At 38.3% G+C, this 21420-nt stretch overlaps 1 protein-coding gene across 4 annotated transcripts in view; it reads right to left on the bottom strand.

The window, feature by feature from the left end:
* LOC131529236 (NACHT, LRR and PYD domains-containing protein 3-like) overlaps positions 1 to 19255 on the bottom strand; it is a 112514-nt gene extending 93259 nt beyond the window's left edge. For all 4 annotated transcript variants that reach the window (XR_009268029.1, XM_058758856.1, XM_058758857.1 and 1 more), the window contains exons 1-4: positions 18925 to 19255; positions 11151 to 11228; positions 10856 to 10989; positions 5792 to 7645 (exon numbers count right to left, since the gene is read on the bottom strand). Coding sequence is in view for 3 of the 4 variants with exons in the window: in XM_058758856.1 (XP_058614839.1) it covers positions 5792 to 7645; positions 10856 to 10968 (1967 nt within the window). In the remaining variant the exon portion in view is untranslated. The remainder of the gene's footprint in view (positions 1 to 5791; positions 7646 to 10855; positions 10990 to 11150; positions 11229 to 18924) is intronic.
* Between the last annotated feature and the right edge of the window lie 2165 nt (positions 19256 to 21420).

Below are 21420 nucleotides of genomic sequence, written 5' to 3'. Positions count from 1 at the left end.
GTGTGCTCCTGCTCTATCTGCTCTGCCGTGGTGGTCTTCAGGTCTGTCTGCTCCACTCTGGTGGTCTTCTGCTCCACCTGTTCCGTCTGCTCCACCGTGGTAGTCTGCTGTCTGGCTCTGGTGGTCTTCTGCTCCGCCTGTTCTGTCTGCGCCGCCGTGGTGGTCTGCTGTCTGGCTCTGGTGGTCTTCTGCTCCGCCCTGGTGGGCTCCAGTCCCATCTGCTCCACCCTGGTGGGCTCTAGTTCCGTTGACTCCACCCTGGCTTCTCTGCCTTGGTCCCCGGCCACTCCACTTCCACGTGGACCTGACCCTCCATCCCTTCCCCTGTTCCGCCTCCGCTCCACCACCCTCCTGAATTGTATAGGAGCGTCTGGAAGCCGCTCCTTGGGGGGCTATGTCACGAATCTGGTCTGTGAACTTCCATTCACTCACCACCAGAGGTCACTCACTCACCACAGTTACTTTTGCACTACACTAACTGTTGCACGTCACCTCCGGACTACAGTTCCCATCATTCATTGCACTGACGACACGCACACAGATCATTGCACTGATCACACACAGCTGATTCCCATTTGCACACCGTACTTAAGCCATGGACTTTCTCTCCCTCACTGCCGAGTATTGTATGCATTTATCACTGTGCTAGCTTTAGCTACTCTACAGATCCCTATTAGTTTTCCTAGTCTTGCCTTGCCTTGCCTTGCCTGTTTCGGATTGTGTTTTCCCCTGCCTGGATTATTGATTCGTACCTGGATTATCTCTCTGCCTTGCCCTATTGGATACTGTTCGCTGATCGTCGACCCACGCTTGTCCTTGTTTACTCTTTGTCTCGCCCGTGTTATACCTGTTTGCCACTGTTCGACCCTGCCTGTTATTACCATGTCTCTTCTCATTAAAAGGTTGCATATGGATCCGCACGTCTCACGTCTCGTCAGCCCTGTAACAACTATCTTGTTTTTTTTCTTTGTTTGATAAGCACTTAAATGTGTTTGTTTACACACAGAGAAAAAGAAAAGTGTAAGCTTTTGTGTAAGTGTAAGACAACGACAAAAACCTTGGTTTCACTTTATTTTGATGGTCCCTTTAACACATTCTGTTGACTATAAGTGACATTGCACTTACATTTCGACTAACTCTCATTAGAGTGTTAGTAATGTATTAGTAGACTGGTAGGGTTAGGGTTAGAATAAGTTGACGTACTTGGAAATTTACTTAGTCAATAGAGTGTCTGTTGGGAGACCATCACAATAAAGAGTTAGCAGATATGAAGCAGACAGTCTACTAATACTCTAATGAGAGTTTACTGACATGTAGTTGCAACATTACTTTGTGTCAACAGAATGTTCAAAAGGGACCATCAAAATAAAGTGTTACCACCTTACATGCAACCTTTTAATGCTCCCAGCATTAACAAAACAATTCAGATGAATATTCAGAATTGTGCATATTTTACACTTGGCCTAAATTAAATAATAAACGAACACCACAATCACAATCTTAGTGATCATGTAATGCATTAAATGTAGCCTAATTTAGGAAACTGTGCTCAAATGACGTAGAGGTTACTGTGTAACAAATATGTGCAAACACCACAGGACAGCACCCATGCACTCAGCATTAACAACACAATTCATATTTATATGCATAATAAGAACTGTGCATACTTCAAACTTAAATAAAACATTAAAATGAACATCACCACATCACAACCTGTGACTATGTAATGGATTAGCTACATGTAGCCTACAGAAGGACGATACATCTGTTACCGTGGTTTAGCGCAAATGAGTCTATGATGTTCTCAACATCCAGGGCCTTGGTTCTTTCTGCGTGTATGGACAGGCAGGCAAGGTTGCTCAGTCAAGGGTTTGCCCTTCTGTTTCTCAGGTACGTTTTTTCTTTCCAAAAGCCGGTGCATTTGGTGCACCTCAGCCAGCAGATTGTTCTCTCTGATTCCATAGTGCTGTGCCATGGGCACAAGGCTCTCCTTTTGAAGGAATGTAGCATGCTTGGAGTTGAGGGCTGACGTTCCTATGAGAACTGCACCTGCTTCTGCAGAAAACCGTCGGGTCATTTCATTCACCAACATTTGCGCAAAGGGCCTCTGCCTTGCTCCACACGACTCTCCAGGAGTCCTCTGTGCGCTTTTCTTTTAAGCTGGCGATGACTGAGTGTGCAAGGTCAGTGGTAGTCTCGAGCAAAAGATCAGGGGACTGTAGAGTGTCAGACAAAAACTTTGCAGAGCAGAACATATCCTCAAACAGGATAAGGTGGAGGATGAATTCAGCAACAATGAGTGAGAGTAATATATGATAATAATGTCCTTTAAAGTTGCAATGATGGCTGGCAGGGTTTTTTGCAGTGCCCACAGCGAGTGGTACACAGTTTTTTGAGTTCAATGGGCTGCTGTGAAGGCTCCAGTTCCCTTTGCTTCTTAGTGAAATGGGCATGGACAAATGAGCCTGAGAAAAACTTGTAAATGTCTTGCACAATAACAAAAAAAAAAACAAACAAAAAAAATCGCCTGCTGCCTTCACGTTTCTGACGCAGTCCACTAAAACAAGATTGAGGCAGTGTGTGTGGCAATGAATGTAGATTGCCTGAGGGACCTCTTCTCTGATTTTCTCCTGGACCCCGTTGTGAACACCAGACATCACAGCAGTGCCGTCATAACACTAAGCAATACAGGCAGTGTGATCAGTGTTACATTTACTAAGAGTTTCTTTGATGGTAGCGAAAAGCGACTCAGCATCTAACCCGTCAGCTGGAGTAAAATGAAGAAATTCTTCCACAGCTTCATCATTTTTTACGTAGCGCACCAGCACAGACACTTGTTTCGTTTTGCTGAGGTCCTTACTCTCATCCACCATCAATGCAAATAGTCCAGCATCTTGTACTTCAGCACTTATTTGATCCGGAATCATGTTTGCCATAATGGCCAGTATTTCTTTCTGTATGTCATGATGCGTGTATTTAGCATTTCTAGGATTGTCTGATATTTTCTGTGCAACTGTTATGTTGAATTTGGCTATGACCTGTAAAAGTTCAAGGAAATTTCCTTGGTTGACAGCCATATCGTTTTCTGTGTCTCCTCTCTGTGAAAGTCCCTGGTATGCTGTATAACGTAATGACTCTACAACTGCTCTCATATACTCTCTGTTCTCTTGGACTATTTTCTCATGGCCATCACTCAGAGCATTGCATATTGTTGAGCCAGACTCGGAGCAGTCCACTCATTCCACGTTGCCACTGCATATTTATGCTCTACACTAGCATTGTGTGTCTTGAACGAACTTGTCACCTTTTTCCAGTTCTGGTAGCCATCCTGGGTAAATGCTGTCTTCTCTCCATGGTTTCCTGGACGTTGAAAGTGGCAGCATGCGAAGCAGAAAGCACAGTCCTTTGACATAGAATATTCCAGCCAGCTGTAATCTTCATACCATTTACAATTAAAGTAGCGATACTGCAGTCCATCTTTTGTGGCTGGATAATGTCGAAGAAGAGGGCGTCTTGGTTCTTCCACTGGTGACTGGCTCAAATCTGTCGGCGCGATAATTATGCTAGCGCTAGCTGCGGCCACACCTCTGGAGCAGCTATCAGCAGCAACAAACTGCTCCTGCTCTCCCTCATGTCTTGGCTCGGGAGTTTGTCTCTCAAAACTTTCTTTCTCTGACTCATCTTTCTTTTCTCCTTCTTTGCCCCCCTCAGAGACAGGGTTTCCTACCTGCACTCTTGTCGTCTTCTTTAAAAAACGGTCCATCTCTCAACTGCTTGGGGGGTAGGGTGACCAGATTTCTCATGATGGAATACGGGACGTGTAATATGTAATATGACAATGATATGAGAATTTTTATTTATTTAATTACATTTTTATTTTTTTCAAAAGCGAATTACAAATACACACAAATTATAAACCATAAGAAAAATAACCTATGATAAAGATAATTAAATACATTCATTTTTCAAATACAGTAGGTTTAATTAACATACATCTTTTGTTGTTTGATTAACATTAATGACACATGGTATTTAATTAGCCTGCTATCCCTTTCTCATGGTGGAATACAGGATGGGTTGGCAATGTGAAAATTAATTGAGAATTTGTATTTATTTTAATTTGTATTTTAATTTTATTTCGAAAGCAAATTACAAACCATAAGAAAAATAACCTAAGATAGAGATACAAAATATAGTATATAGTTGGCTTATTTAATATTTATTGTTGTTTGATTAACATTAATGACACAGACAGGTATTTAATTAGGCTGCTATCCCTTTTCTCCCGAATGATAATATACTGACACATATCCGGTTTTCGCCCACCTGTTTACGTTAACTTAAGCCATAACCGACTGTATTTAGGTCAGATAGTCCACATGATGGACAATTTGACAACTGTGTGTGTATTTGACAATTCGGGCGCAAGGAAAACTGATCGCACGCTGTCTGAACTTAACTAGGATCGAGGAACTATGATCGAGCGGGCGAGAGAGAGAGCACTTCAGTTGTGCCATTCAGCATGATTCCGCCTATCCCAGAATCGCTTACTGAAAGTTAATCGATAACGAATTGTGATTGGATGGTCATTTTGTTCTACGACTAGCTTGGTTACCTTTGATTAGGCTGTTCTGAAATATGGGACTGTCCCGGAAAAAGTGGGACATCTGGTCACCCTATTGGGGGGGATAAACCGGGGCTATTCAAAATTCTGAAGGGGCTATAGCCCCCCCTAGCCCCGGTGTAGCGCCGTCACTGTGACAGAGTAAATATGAGTTAAAAAAAATAGACCTACATCACTCATAATATTCCCATTCACAGTAATTCACCTTTTCTATTGTTTTATTTATTTTATGACATAATGCAGACCTCTTTAAATGTATAAGAATGTAAAATACTGCCAAGTGCTGTACAGTAAAGAGTAAACACACTTCAAGCACTGCCTTCACTGTAATAGTTCACTATAACAGCAGTCAAACAGCTGGAACATTAAGCATTTATGATCAATAATTACTGAAGATTAAAGGTTATTGTCACGAATCCTGTCTATGAACTTCCGTTCACTCACCACCAGAGGTCACTCGCTCACCACATTGACTCTCACAGCACACATCACACTGGACTCAATTTCCCATCATCCATTGCACTGATTGCACACACAGCTGATTGCACTGCTCACACACCCTACTTAAGCCATGGACTTTCTCTCCCTCACTGCCGAGTATTGTATGCGTTTATCGCTCCCCTAGCCGTAGCTACTCTACAGAGCCCCTGATAGTTTTCCTAGTCTTGCCCTGCCTGTTTTGGATTGTGTTTTCCCCTGCCTGGACTATTGCTTCGTTTTCAGATAACCTCTCTCGTCAAGCCCCTTCGGATACTGTTTGCTGTTTGCAAGATTAATGTAAACACAACCCACTGTGAACACTCTTGTAATTCGCTTCAACCTTTTTGAACTTTCCTTTTTGAACTGTTTCTAAAGCATGCAGTGCCATCTGCTGTTAAAACTAAGCTCAGAATCGATTTCAGAGAGAATTGCGATACATTAAATTAATTGATTTATCGTTACACCCCTATGATTTAATGAACGAGTTTCTCATGTGACTGGGTTGTGTTTACCGCGGTGATAACAGACATTTTACTCCACTATCTACTGTATTAAAAACACCTGTCGTGACTCCTTTAAGATTCTGGACTGTTATTTAGGAGAAAATCTCTCATTTAGGAACATTTATTTTAAAGGTGTCAGATTCATTATTAAATATGATAGTTTAGTTAATGATGAAACACTCACAGAGCTTTTCTGCAGTTGATCACAGCTGGTATCAGTCTTCTTCTCCCCTCATCTGATGTGTTGTATTTCATGGTGTTCAGCTCATCCAGCGGCTCCTCTGACATCTGAAGCATGTAGGAGATTGTTGAGCAGTGAGCAGGAGAGAGTTTCTCTGAGTGTTTGTCTGATTTCACAAACTCCTGAATCTCTCTGGACAGAGTCTGATCTTTCACTTCCAGCAGACAGAGGAACAGATTGATGGATTCACCAGCTGAGAGACGATAAATATCATATGTATCTTTGATCTTCTCTTTAATGTACTGTGTGGTTTCTCTGATGTTCTCTGAGCTGTTCTCTGTGTGTGTCAGTAGATCCTGTAAGAGTCTCTGATTGGACTCCAGTGAGACGCCTAGCAGGAACCGCAGGAACAGATCCAGACGTCCATTCTTACTCTCAAGAGCTTTATCTACTGCTGATGTTAGTAGATCATACAGAGAGTCTTCATCAAATCTGTAAGATCTGAATTCATACAGTGGCTCCTTGTTCTTCATTAAATAGCAGTAAAGCAGATAGAAAGCAGCGAGAAACTCCTGAAGGCTCAGATGAATGAAGTTGTAGACTTTCCTCTGATGAATCACAGATTCCTGCTTAAAGATCTCAGTGCAAATCCCAGAATACACTGAGGCGTCAGTGACGTCTATGCCGCTCTCAATCAGGTCCTCCTCATAGAACATCACATTGCCCTTCAGCAGCTGTTTGAAAGCCACTTCAGCAAGTTTCACAATCACTTCTCTGTTGGACTGCAGGAGTTTCTCTGGATCTCTCTCTTCATACTTCTGGTTCCTCATGTTGATCTGAATCAGCAGGAAGTGGATGTACATTTCAGTCAGAGTTTGAGGGATTTCTGCACTCAGATCTTCTTCCAGGAGCTTCTGAAGCACAGTGGATGAGATCCAGCAGAAGACGGGGATGTGGCACATGATGTGGAGGCTTCTTGCTCTTCTGATGTGTGAGATGATTCTGCTGGCTTGATGCTGGTCACTGATTCTCTTCCTGAAATATTCCTCCTTCTGAGGCTCAGTGAATCCCTGAATTTCTGTCAGGCGGTTGATGTATTTGGAGGGGATCTGATTGGCTGCGGCTGGTCTGGAGGTGATCCAGATGAGAGCAGAGGGAAGCAGCTCTCCTTTCATGAGCTTTGACATCAACACACCCACTGATGAAGTCTCAGTCACATCACAAACTTTCTGAGCGTCTGAAAACCTCAGTGTGATTCTGCTTTCATCCAGACCATCAAAGACGAACACAACTTTACACTCCTCATAAATCTTTGAGTCCAGATCTTGAAGTTCAGGATGAAAGTCCAACAGAAGTCTGTGAAGACTGTACTGATGATCTCGGATCAAGTTCAGCTCTCGAAATGGAAGCACAAACATGAAATCTACATCCTGATTGGCTTTTCCCTCGGCCCAGTCCAGAATGAACTTCTGCACAGAGATGGTTTTTCCAATTCCAGCGATGCCTTTAGTAAGAACAGTCTTGATCTGGTCTTTCTCCTCACATCCTGGTTCAGCTGAGGCTTTAAAGATGTCATTGCAGTAGATTGGAGTGTCTTGTGAGTGTTGTGTTCTGGCTGTTTTCTCCATCTGTAAAACCTCATGTTCTTCATTCACTCCTTCACTCTCTCCCTCTATGATGTAGAGCTGTGTGTAGATCCTGTTCAGGAGGCTTTCATTCTCCTGGAGGTTCAGTCCCTCAAAAAATCTCTCATACTTGTACTTCATGATGGTTTTGAGCTGGTCTTTGACTCTCTGTAGTTCATCATTCACTGGTTGAAGAGAATCCAGGCCTCCAGTCTGATCATCTTCAGACTCACTGAGAAAAAAAGAGAACAGATAAAAAGAAATGCACACACACACACACACACACACACGTTCGTTTTTGTGAAAAGTGGGGACTCTCCATAGGCGTAATGGTTTTATAGTGTACTTACTGTATGTGCTATTGCCCTACACCAACCCTACACCTAAACCTACCCCTTACAAACTGTGCAGGAACCAGTGAGCCAAGGGAAAGCATGTTATGATATCCAATGTTTATATGTGTTACGGGGCTGACGAGATGTGAGACGTGCGGATCCATATGCAGACTTTTATTGGACAGAGACGTGGTCATAACAGGCAGAGTCGAACAATGGCAGACAGGTATAACATGGGTGAGACAGAGTAAACTAAGACAAGCGTGGGTCGATGATCGGCGAACAGTATCCAAGGGGCGAGACAGGAGAGGTAGTCCAAGACGTCAGCGATAGTCCAGGCAGGGGAAAACACAATCCGACAAAGGCAAGGCTAGGCAAGGCTAGGCAAGGCAAGGCAAGGCAAGGCAAGGCAAGGCAAGGCAAGGCAAGGCAAGGCAAGGCAAGGCAAGGCAAGGCAAGGGAAACTAACGGGGCTCTGTAGGGCAGCGATAATGCATACAATACTCGGCAACGAGGGAGAGAAAGTCCATGGCTTAAATAGTGTGTGTGATTGGTTACAGCTGTGTGCGTGTGATCAGGTGAGCGTGTGATTAGTGAGATGGCTGATGGGAAACGCAGTCCATTGAGATGTGTGGTGTGAAAGTCAATATGATGAGCGAGTGACCTCTGGTGGTGAATGAACGGAAGTGCACAGACTGGATTCATGACAATATGAAAGAAAAGCTCAAGGCATTCAAATCTCTCTATAAGCATATCATTTAGTATGTTGTGATCACGTCCAGGACTTTGAATACTGTTATTTGTCGAATGATTTTTGAGTATTACAGACTGAAGAACTAGTGACAAGGACACAAACCGCAGCTCTGCAACACTATTATAAACCAGCCAAACAGCTGTATACTAACAGTGAACTGTACATGTGTGTGTGTTAGTGTGCTAGTAATTGTTCCTCATGAGAAAACACTGCTACTACTGTCAGGGTTCGGTCACTTCGGTCTAGTTTATTCATGGTTTTGTGACAGAGCTCTGACACTCCTGTCATGTCTTGTTCTCTTGTGAGTGTGTTGCTTCGAGTCGTGCACGCTGTCGTCTGTGTGCTGTGTTTTCTTGGTTCATGTTGAAGCGTGGTGTTCAGATCCCAGCACTCATGTCTTGTAGAGTTTTGGTTTGGTGTCGGGGTTCGTAAACTTGCGCTCCATGTTGCTCTTGCTCTATGAGTGTGAGGTCTTGACTTCGCTCGGCCGTGCGCTCCTCTGTCTGCGTGTGGTGTTGTGTTGTGTTCTGTGTAGCACGAGGTTCATGTTTGGCCGCATGTGTTTTTGTCTGTCTTGTGCTGTGTAGAACACAGCTTGTGTTTTTCATTGGCTGCGTACTTTCACGTCGTCATGTTTTGTGTGAACACGTAGCTTATGAGTGTTCTAGCTGCGTGTTCATGTCTTGTTTTGTTCAAGCACATGGCTCGTGATCTGTTTTGCTGGCCATGTGCTTGTGTATTTGTTTTGTGTGAGCACATGGCTTTTGTTTTGTTTCCATGTGTTCTTGTCTAACCCTGCCCACCTTATTACCTGATTATTGGTTCATTTGCCCCACCTGTGTTTCCCTTGTTACCTGCCTTGTTTGCTCCCTATTTATTCTCCTTCTGTTTACAGTCCTGTGCCAGTTCGCTGTTGAATATTCCCTCTTGTGTTGTGGTTATCCTGCCAAGCCAAATCCAGCCAGTCTAGCTGCTGGTCTATTTTCCCCCACGGAGTAGTTTCAGTTTGATTTCTGTTTATTTTTACTATTAATAAAAAGCTCTTCCTTCCTGCAATTGGGTCCTCGCCTCATCCCTCACGCTGACAACTACTGCTGTCTAGTCTAGGCAAATGTTTTAGGTTTAAATATTATTTAAATATTATTTCATGCTGTAACTGTAGGGCTAATATACTATTTCCTCTACGAACTGCATATATGAATATTATGTAGATCGATTTTATTAAATTCATGCTTTATTCATCAGTGCAGTCGATTTAATGCTTGCAACCATAAACGTCTGTTTAGCTTCAAAGTGTGTCTTCGATGATGGTATTCTGTAAAAATGAAAATCATGTTTTTTTCATTCTGATTTCCAAAGGCACAAGACATTTTTCCTTATTTTGTGGATTTTTTTCCTCCCTTTTTCCACTGTATTGTTCCCACAATAATGTGCTGCAGTGCCACAAACATCTTCAGTCTGTATCTCACCTGGGGTCAGAGGTCACTGGATTATAGGTGCGTTCACGACATATCGTAATTACCGTAATTATGAGATACCAACTTGTAAAACGCGTTCACATCCTCGCAGAACTCGTAATTACATCTTGTGAACTGGGAGTTTTCTGAGAACTACGGCTTGTACCATGTGACCGCTGCACCTGAAAATAGATACATATATAGATACTATAATGTACTATAAGATATGTGACGACCCCTGACGTTTGTTCATGGAACTGCCGCTGAGCCCGCAAATTACCTTGATTGGCAGCCGTTTGAAACACTTGTTTGCTATCAGATTCGGTTTTGGACTTTTGGTTTGATTGGCTTTTGCTTTGGCACCTTCAACACTGCAGTACACTACATTTCCTTACATTCATGCATCTTACATTACACCCTGACATTACTGACGTTTTCCAATTCATAGTTGTTTTTTTATGGTTTCTTTATTATTTCTATGTGACTTCAGTCCTTAAATAAATTATATTTTTATTTTCGTAACAAATAAAAACATTATGTAAGTGTTCATACTGTTATTATTATATTGTTGTGTGTTTAGGTTAGCAATAACACATTTATCGCCGTCATTAATAATAACAAACAACAAACAAACAGTGAGTAATTATTTTTACCGGACACACTCTCTGTGTTCTGCAATATTTAGCAGCAGCACAAATGTAATGAAATGTAATTATGTGTTTGACAGCTGCCAGTAACACAGCATTCTTCCTTCACGCGGCTTCATTTTGTTGACTGTCGCTAAAGAATAATAATCCCCAGTCCGAGGACGTGAACAGCACCGAGTTGAAAGTTACGTGTTGTCATCTTGGAATTACGGTAATTAAGGTATGGCGTGAATGCAGTATATAGCTCACCTGGGGTCAGAGGTCACTGGATCATCACTGGATTCAGGAGGATTCATGGATCTGTCTCTCTTCAGAGTCTCTCTGATGGGTTCTGGAGATGAAGATCTCTCTCTGATCTCCATAATGACAGACAGATGTGAGGCCTGTATATACAAACACAAAACAAAACAAATTACACAAGACAACAAATCCACTAGTTCTTCAGTTATTTATTATTTAACAGTATATCCATTACACTTTAAAAACACACAGATAATTGAGAATTCAGATAATAGTGATGAGAAAGATGATAATAAATAATCACCTCTGCACTTCAAGCACAGTCTGAGTGTTTCAGGCGATCAATGTGTGTTTTGTGTCTGCAATCATGACATCTGTTCCTCTGAGAGAAAGGAGAAAGTTTCAGCTGAATTCAAAACTCAAAACTTGTTCAAACTACAAGATAGTACTTTTCCTATCCCGCTAACTAACAGTCAGATTAACAGAGGAGCCTCGAGGACGAGCAGCCCAGTGCATTATGAGTGCTTTAGTTTCTCTATCTCTCTGAGAAAACTGAACATCACAGCACTTTCTCTCTGTTTTCTCTTCTCATGTTGCACTGATTTCAAGACTAATTTCACCTCTCTTCTGCACTGACAGAGAAGGTTTATTAAAAGCCCATTTTGCCTTTAAACTCTTTTATGACATTTCAGTCACATAATGTTTGTGTTTCTGCAGGCCAGGATCAGTTTACATTTCAGCTGAAGATACTTTTACTTTTGACAGCTTTTCTCAACAACAATTTAAACAACAAAAATATATATATTTGGAGCACCTTTTGTTGATTTATATATATATATGTGTGTGTGTGTGTGTGTGTGTGTGTTTATTTAATACGTAGTAGGCTATTATAATAATATTTAATATTTCATAATAATATATATATTTTAAAACTTGAATAACTGCATTTACTCTAAATATTAAAACGTGTATATCCAGTAAACCAATGTACTTATTTAAATCTTCTGGTGAAATTAGACAATAACGAGCAAATATTCTCCCCAATACACATTATATTCAGTTTCAAGTATAGTACTTTATTAATTATTATCACCATCATTAAATCTCTAGCCTATAAACCTATATTTCTCTCACAAGCTTAAACCGAAAGTATCGCTGGCGCGGTTTGGAGTAAACAGATGAAAATAATAATAATAATAATAATAATAATAATACATAAGCAATACCCACGTAGGAGGGGACGTTCTCGCAACCTTGCGCAACGTTCCCTAAAAGTTCCCTAAAGGTGACGAAAGTCCCGAACCTCTACAGAACATTAGGGATGTTCCTAAAACGTCCTCTTTTGGTTATGAAAGTGCTGGTGCTCAATGTTACTTATGTGACTTAAGGGGGACGTTCTATTTTGGTTATTTTTTGGTCACATAAGAACGTTACAAAGAGGACATTTGGGACGTTAACAATAACGTTCCCAATATGACTTTTTTTTTTTTTGTGAAACAACGTGTTTTTTTGAACAATTACACCTTCTTGAGCCATCAATGTGGCAGTATTTGTTTTTAATTAATTATAAAGAATTCCAAGCACCACAAAACTGCTCGTCCCCACACAGCAAAATCTCCAGTGTTGAAATCCTAGTGTTAAGGACTTTTAGAGTAAAGTGTTAAAATTGTGGTGTTGAACTTTAGGGGAGTAACACTAGCTAGTGTAAACAGCACTCTCTGGCCGGTGTAAATACACAGAGAAACTCTTATAACACTCTGTTGAGTGTTGTTAGTCACATCCGGGACATTTGCTCGTGTGCGCGCTTGACCCATCTGGAATATTTTTCACAGACGCCATTTTCTTAGACTCGCGATGCGGAGCATAATGAGGACGGAAAACAGCGAAATTAAGTGTTTAATCTTAATCACAATATGTGTTTTGTAATATCATATAGTTTTATAGCGATATTTATGAGGTGTGTGCGCCTAAACTTTTTTTTTAAAGACATTTCTTCCACTCGCGAGGCGGACCAGACGAGGACGTTTCTTTTTAACCCTGGAGAACCCACGGGGTCAAATTCAGTGAACTTATAGCAGTAATTTAATGCATAGTTCATAATTTTCCAAATAAGAAAAGGGTTCTTGGGTTCTCCAGGGTTAAAAGGGAAACGCCGAAAGTTAAGTGTTTTATCTCATTTATATGTATTTCACAACATCATATTGATTTATAGCGATATTTGTGTGATGTGCACTCCTAAACTTTTCCTCAGGAAATTGGTTTTATCATGGAAAACACCGAACGTAAGTGTTTAACCTCATTTACATTTTGTATTTTATAAAATAACATTACTTTATGACGATATTTTTATGCTGTGCGCGCCTAAACAAGCCTAAACGTTTCTCACAGATGCATTTGAATGGCTGTGCATTGACCCGGAAGCCACTTTTAACAGGGGAAACATAAGTAGTAAGTGTTTTACCTCATTTAAAATTTGTGTTTTATTACATCACATATTGATTAATAGCGATATGTATGTGTTGTGCGCTCTAAACGTTTCTCAGAGAGACATTTTCTTTCACAGGCGATGCGGAGCGGACAGGGAAGTTGGTCTTCTCAAGGAAAACACTGAGTGAGTTAAATTGTTCGTCATTCAAAGTGATTCTGTGGCCTCACAAGTCTTGAAATATGGCACGAGTCGCATAAACTATTTTTTTTAAATCATGAACGTGTTTTGTGTTCAGCAAATGTGAATCATATAGGTTTGGAATTACAATTTTAAGTTAACTGTTCCTTTAATATTGTTACAGATGGTTCATGCTGGCTTAACAGAAAAATCGAAAGGAGATGATGTGCTTGAAGAGTATGAAGCCAACAATACATTAAGTGGGATGAGAAGAGCTTACATGGGTAAGCCACAATTGCATATTTTAAGATTATTGATTGTCATGCTTAATTTTTTTGATTATTAAACAATAATAATAAAGAGTCTGATCTCCTTCTAAAAATGTTTAATAAAAAATGCATCAAATGTAAGTTTTTGGTATGCTTGTATTGTAATTTATTTATGTACTGTCCCATTTATGTGCAATCATTTTGGTAGGAGGAGTCCAACCATAAGTGAACAGTAAATGTTTACTTGTACTCATGCCTTTCCACAGATGCCATGTATGACAGTTTCTTTTGTTGATTATTCAAAATATCTATTTTTGTGTTCCAACAAACATAAAATACTTTTCCGATAAACAAAATCTGACTGACTTACGACTTCGTCTCAGCAAAGAAGATCACCAGAGACAGCAACGTGAGACTCCTCATGACCTCACGACCTCAGCTCTGGTTTCCTGCCTTCCAAAGGAATGTGCCTTTCTCTTCTTTCCAAAAGGGAAAGAACACCCAACATTGTATGAACAAAGGATCTTCCAGACAGGACTTCTGCTATTAAAAAGCAATATACTCAAGAGACGATATTTGTATATGAATGTGGTATTTTGTTTCATATATCTGACTGTAGTTATCAGAACTCAGTATATTTTAATCTGTGACTTAAACCATTTGGTAGGAAAAATTATAGGTATTCAATATATATAACTATCTCATGTTTGGTATTAAATTTCACGTTATGATGAGTCCAGTACATTGAAATAGATGAATGTTGACTTTTATCCTCATGAGGTATGATTATAACACTTTGTAGAAATCTGCTAGGATATTGTGGCTTAGGTGACATATTTATGAGCAGATAATGTATGCACAAAGTTTTAGTCTTGTGGGGCGGGGCTCCACCCTACACAGACATTATGATTGGGTCAGACAGTGACTAGGATGGACTTAATCCTGTCCCATAAAACAGACACCCCAACTTTGAACAATGCTCAGACCAAAACAAAGAACGGGGTGAAACAACTGGTGAACTTGCAAGAGACTTGGCTGAAAGTCTGGGCGTTGCCCCTCGATCGTGCTGTGAACATCTAGCTGATCATCAAAAGACTTCAACCACTTGCCACGTCTGACCACCAAAGAGAACTTGCAAGCGGCTGCATAAGATAACTTCAAAACTCGTTATTCGCGCGCTGCCAGAGAGTCATCAAATCCGAAGGGGAAATCCCGAGTGACGTCACGCGACAACAACACGTCAGCAGGAAAAGTCCTGGGTCCCCTTTCAGCAACCCTTCAAGAAGTACAGCCTTCAATTCAACGCACGATAAGTAAACAAACAAATCTCTTATTCGCTGAAGCTGGTTGAATTGAATGAATCGTTAAAAGATAACAATAACTGAGTCTTCCGTTTGTGACGTCCCCATAAGGTCGTCCTTATTTCTCAACAAAAGAGAATATTTAACTTCCTTCAAACTGCTTTGATCTTGCCATAATATGTGTATGTGTGTGTATGTGTTTTGGTTACTTGTATTGTGCCTTAGAATAGTAAATAAACGCTTGATTCATTTTTAATGAATAGTCTGGTGCCTTGATTTTCAAATCGTTAAACTATTTGCCATAGATCGTGTTACCTGTTGCTCAGGCAAAATTTCCCAATTAATTCTGTATTCTTATCAGTAATAAGAAGCATTGCTGAATGTATACTTTATTAATACTCGCTGGACGAGTTGTTAATAAGGTATAAATTATACAGTTTTGATTAATATCAATTAATCAGATCAAAACCAATTTCTAAGATTTGGTTCCCTAAAGCTAAAATTTATAAATGAAGGATAAAACCTTTCATAACGTTACATGGGTATCTTGCTTGAAAACTGCAGAGAAACACATCTCATCTTGCTGAAAACTACTCTTTTACAAGGAGGTCCAAACACCATTAGCAGAGACTTTGTTCAGTTAGCATTAACATGCATTCTGCCTGGATGCTAATGAATGGGATGCTGTTGTTTAAGCTGATAAATGTAAGCATTATAAACCTCGTGACATTAAGTGTACATATGGACCAAATAAGAATATGTTTGCACTGATTTGCTTTGACATTATGATGTTTTAATTGTTGTAAGAACATGTTCTTTACATGCATTGAAAACACTGAATGTGAAAACATTTTTCTCAGGGAAAAAGATTTACAATGTTTCAATTAAAAATTAATAATTGTAAAAGTGTATTGTTTTGTGGGTTTATTTTTTTATATTTTTACCTGAACATTGGTCCAGTGTTCACCAGTTGAGGGAGTTAAATTCACTCTTTAAAATTTGCAGTGTAGGTATATGTTTTAATCTGCATTACCATTTTAAAATAAGTATTTACAATATTTACATTAAATCAACATTAAATAAATACACTGGGTGCGTAGGATTAATCACAATAAAGTGTTAAATGTGTATACTTGCGAGTAATAATTTCTTACCACCCTTAGTGATTAAAATTAAACACTAACACAGTGTTGGTATAATAAACACTTTCGTCAGTGTTGTTTTAACACTAGCAAAGATGGACCTGTATGTTCACCCGGAAAGTGTTAATTTTAACACCCATGGTGACAAATCTCCCAACATTTTTTTGCTGTGCACAACCATGTACAACAGGAAAGTGCTTTATTCTGGGGTCAAAAACAGGTTTTTCTTCCTGTTAATAAAATAATGTATACATAACTATCAAATAAATTCAATTTAAAAAGCCAAATAATACAAAACTATAAAATATTATATAAAATTATAATATATTATATTAAAAAGAAAATATTATATAAAATTATTAAAAATATTATAAAAAGATAAAAAAAAATCATTAAGCTATCATTTATGTGTATTCATGAAGTCAAAAGGTAATCTAATAATGTGGTTTAAAAAAAGAAAAAAAAAGAAATACATTTTAATACATCTTGCCATACTATTCGAACCAAATGTATTTACTCAGTATTAGGATATGACAACTTGTTTTTTATTACAGCCCGTGATAATTCATATTATTTTAACTGCGAGCAGACAGTGTGTCAATCAATGCACTGGAGAATACCGCGAACATAAATAAAGAAACAAAGTTGTCAGATTTTCCTAACAAGCAACCATATTTTTTTTAAATAAGCCCAAAAAACCGCAACCAGGGATTTTTTCACGCAACTTTACAAAAAAAAGACGCCCAAAGTCCCGTATAATACGCGGATTTGGCAACTGTGTCATCAATCCACAGCGACTTTAAATTCAAATTCAAAATTTGCCGCTTCACATGACTACAGCAGTAACATCGAACGCTCATTGGTCCTCGCCTGCTTCGTCACAGATTGCGTCATGCCGTGCTTCTGGTGAGGTTCGTTTGAATGATGCAAGCTTTCACGGAGTGGATCCGGATGCTGATCTGAATAATATTTCCATCGATCATCAACTTAAATTCTGCTCTGTACCTCACACTAAATTTTTTTTATTTTTTTTTATTGAACAAATATAACATCAAGTACAGTGTCACAATTAAGAGCAAAAATAAACACTAATACAAAAGACAAAAAGCCAGTGAAGGGAAGTAAAATAAAAGCAAGTAAAAATAAAAATAATAATAAAAAAAATAATAATAATAATTAAAAAAAATAAAAAAATAAAAATAAATAAATACAAATAAAATTGAGTCAGGGGTAACAAAAACTTAAAATAAATTCAAGAGAGAGAGAAAAGCCTTGGGACCCTTTTGGTTTTCATTACAAAAAAGCTGAAATATTATACTTTGTGCAGATTGTAACAGACTTTAATGCTTTGGCACCTCACACAAAACTATTGTATTTCACCTGCGGCTGCAACGCATCATCATTTGGACTACTTTTGGTAATGTTTTTGACATTTTGCAGTAAATTATTGGGATTGCACTTGTCTGTCCATCATGCTTTTATTTATAGCATTACGTTGCTGTAAGAAATGGCTGTAGTTAAAGGTAGGAATGGGATTAGCAACCCAAAAATATTTTTTTTGTAATGCTATGTTGTTACTAAAATGGTCATTTCCTTACATATTTCTGTCTATTATGTTTCATATGTTTTATATTCGTTATTAAATGCGTTTTTTTGGGTTTGGGAGAGGGTTACCGTTAAGGTGTCTAAAAATGTAAATTGCTTATAGATAAAATTATTTTAAAAAATAATTTATATTATATCGTAATGATATAAAAGATTTGTAAATATGTTAAGTTTTTAACTGACCATGCTCAGATTTAACAAGACCTTTGTGGATCAGATTTTTTTTTCTTTTCGGTTGTTTTTCTAATAATATAAGTTATTAATTAATTAACTTTTTACAGTTGTCTTTTCTTTTTGCACCCATTTGGTCTTTTCTTTGATTAGAAACGAACACCGTACTGCAATGTTTTCATACTGTGCCCTTTTCTGTGCTTCCAGACCCTGCCATGTACCCTGCCCTCTTCATACACGCTGGCATGATGTCATCTCAGAAGGTAGGCTCATCTTGCAGAAAGGTTTTTCTAATTTGCGGCAGCATATTGCTGACAGGCCAGAAAAAGGGATCAATGTCACGTTATAATATGATACATTACCAGTTAAAAGTTTTTGAACAGTAAGTATTTTTCAAAGTTTTTATAAAAGAATTTTAAAAGTTATTATTTTAGAAAAATAATTTATTGACATTTTTGTATTAACTAATTTGAATAATGCATGTAGAAAATAGTAGGAAATAATCAGTGCTATAATGTATTTTAACAGACTTTATTTTTATGGAAAACTCCACAGTATAATATATTTGAACATAATATAACTGTATATTTTATTGTTTGTGTTTTGGGGCACATTTAATTAATAACCGCTGAAACATAGGTCTTAGTCAGCTGTTTGGCCGCTCCGTGTCTCCGTACCGTAATACCACAAATAGACGTGCAGCTGAATCCAGGTGGCGGCTCACTTGACCGCGGTGATCATTAATGCTCATTTAATGATGAAATTCAGCAGCAGTCCAGTTAAACACTTATTGATCAGTCTGTCTGGGCTCAGAACTGATCAGTAATACTGTTTTCCTCACTGGGTTGAAGTTTTTTGTGGAAAATAAGACAGATATCGAGGAGAACAACTGATGAATCTGCTTTCTTTCTCGGAGAGTTACAGCAATATAATGACACACAAGCGATAATATGACACGATATCAGAATAAAATAACTGAACTGACCATGAAGTGTGATGTTTAATGTCTTCTCATCGCTGTTGTTTTTGATCTGAAGTGTTTCCTGAAGCAGAAAGATGTGTTACCTGTTCTACCTGCGGAGCGCGTTCCCGAGATCACGTGACGCGTGCGCGACACACCTGGAGGCGGTTTGACGCTGTTGGACGAGATCTGCTGAAACAGAGCTGTTTTAATGATGAATTCAACTCATTCCAGCAGAGATGAACTGAACTGAACTGAACAATGACACTGTTGTCTCTTCAGTCTCTGTCTGCAGCACTGAATCATTATTTTCAGGCAGTGTTGCCAACTAATTTTCAGGGAAAGTTGCTAAAGGAAGGTCGATTTATTGCTAAAAGTTGCTAAATGACTTTGTGATGTCATTGCGCGATGACGTCATTACGTAATCACGGCGCAAAATTGTCACTACATCAAATCTCAGTCAAAAAATATATTTTATATATGTTAATTTAGATTTGTTCGTAAAATAATATAAATGCTAATATAATATTAAAATATTATTATTTTTAAATACAAAATTGAATTATTGTTCAATAATTCAATGAATTAATAAACTTACAATTATGATGATTAAATTTACAAAATGTTTATATTCTTATTAGTTAGTAAACTAAAACTACACATTCTGAACAATTATAGTTTTTAACAGTGTATTAGTAGTTATTTAGTGTGCTCCACTCTAAGTAAAGTCTGTAAAATAGGGCACAATCTATGTTATTATATAGAATTTTCCTTATTGATTTTTCACAGGTTTTTACCTGCATTTTAAATTACGTATTGTATTTTGTGTTTTCGAGTGCAGGGTTACAACGGATAATGGATAACGGATAATATCCTGGAAAATTACTATATTATATATTTTCCAGTTTTCTTACAGTGTACTAACTGATCAACAATCGTAGGTACAAGCTACTAACGAGGTGTATCATAAATGAACAATGATTCAATTATTCAACTATTATTATGATTATTAAATTTAACAATTGCAAACAGCAGCTAACTTAATGTTAAAAGATGTGTGTACTGCTAAGCATCTTTAATTTCCTCTTTATGTAATTTAGACGGAAAATGCATGCCTTTTACTGTTTGAGTCACTTATCAAAAGTTGCTAAAAGTTGCCAAATAAATATTAAAAATAGCTAAATTTGTTGCTAGGTGCTTTTGGAAGAAAAAGTTGCTAGGGTAGTCTGAAAAGTTGCTAAATTTAGCAACAAAATTGCTAAGTTGGCAACACTGTTTTCAGGTTCGTCTGGACTGAATAAAGCTCTGTATGAAGGTAAAGGAACTTTAATAACAATGAATAATACTAATATAAATATATTTACAAAACCGTCACATATAGTTAGACTTATGTGCTGTAATCAATATCAATGTCATTAATACTCAGTTAATACTTAGTGTAGTTTGCTGAAATAGTAAGCATTATTAATGCAGCAGTGGCCTGCGGCTTCAATCTACCTGCAGCTGAAATGTAAGGATGTGAAATGTTGTAAAAACATCTCAAAGAGCAGAGGACTGATGTGACTGTCTTTCTAGTAGTTATAGTGTTTGTGCAGCTTTAGAGAAATTCACCAAAGATGAGCAGTAGTCTGAATATTACTGTCAGTCCTTTAACATTAGGACGGTCATTTCTACAAACAACAAGAAGGAGAACACTTTGCAGAAAAGAGTGAAGCAGGATGAAAACAACAAACCTATAATCAGTGACAGAAACCTCCGCTGAAGGCCAATCCGACAGATGCGTGTGAACGAACGACAGAGAAACCCTGCTCTCCTTCTGTTCTTCAGCAGCTTACACAATATACATCATTCAGTCAGTTTTACCCCGAATACAGTGACTGTCCCAAACGCTTCACACAATAGCTCAATATTCACCTTTAACCAGACAGACTTAAAGTAGACTGCACACAAGTCATTAAATATAATTGTGTAAAAACACTATAATGTATTAGTTCAGAATGTGCATGTCTGAGGGAGATGTTAATGTAATGCTCTGTCGTCATAAATCCTTATTTGTTTAACAAATTTTAACAAAAATCCATTTTTCACCAGACTGCTTTATAAATGAAGGTCAGTATAAAGCTGGTTTTGCTAAGAAGCTGCTCCTGAAAAAAGGATCGGTACCAACTATTCGTGTTCCTGCTGAACCTCCAGAAGAAGCGAGTGTAACGTTTAACTAACCTTTATATTAATCTTTGCAAATCGCTAGCACGCTTCACGATGTATGTGGCTAATGTTTACATTCAGGGTACATGCATGTTTTCTATTTAAGACGTTCTCAATATAATTAATAATCCCACGTTTATAATGAACAAAACGTTATGGTTATTGTGTTATTACAAACTGTGTACGCAGATATTGAAGTTAACATTATAACACTACACTAAGCTTACTTTTGTAGATGGTTTATAACGGTGTCTGTGAAGAAGTAATGTAAAAAATTTAAATAAATAAAAAACAGTTATAACTGCATGAAAATTA

Source organism: Onychostoma macrolepis, chromosome 21 (genome assembly GCF_012432095.1).
Source record: "Onychostoma macrolepis isolate SWU-2019 chromosome 21, ASM1243209v1, whole genome shotgun sequence".
In the NCBI taxonomy this organism is placed as follows: domain Eukaryota; kingdom Metazoa; phylum Chordata; class Actinopteri; order Cypriniformes; family Cyprinidae; genus Onychostoma; species Onychostoma macrolepis.
Note: the sequence above shows the minus strand (reverse complement) of the source record. Positions and strands in the feature narration are given on the sequence as shown.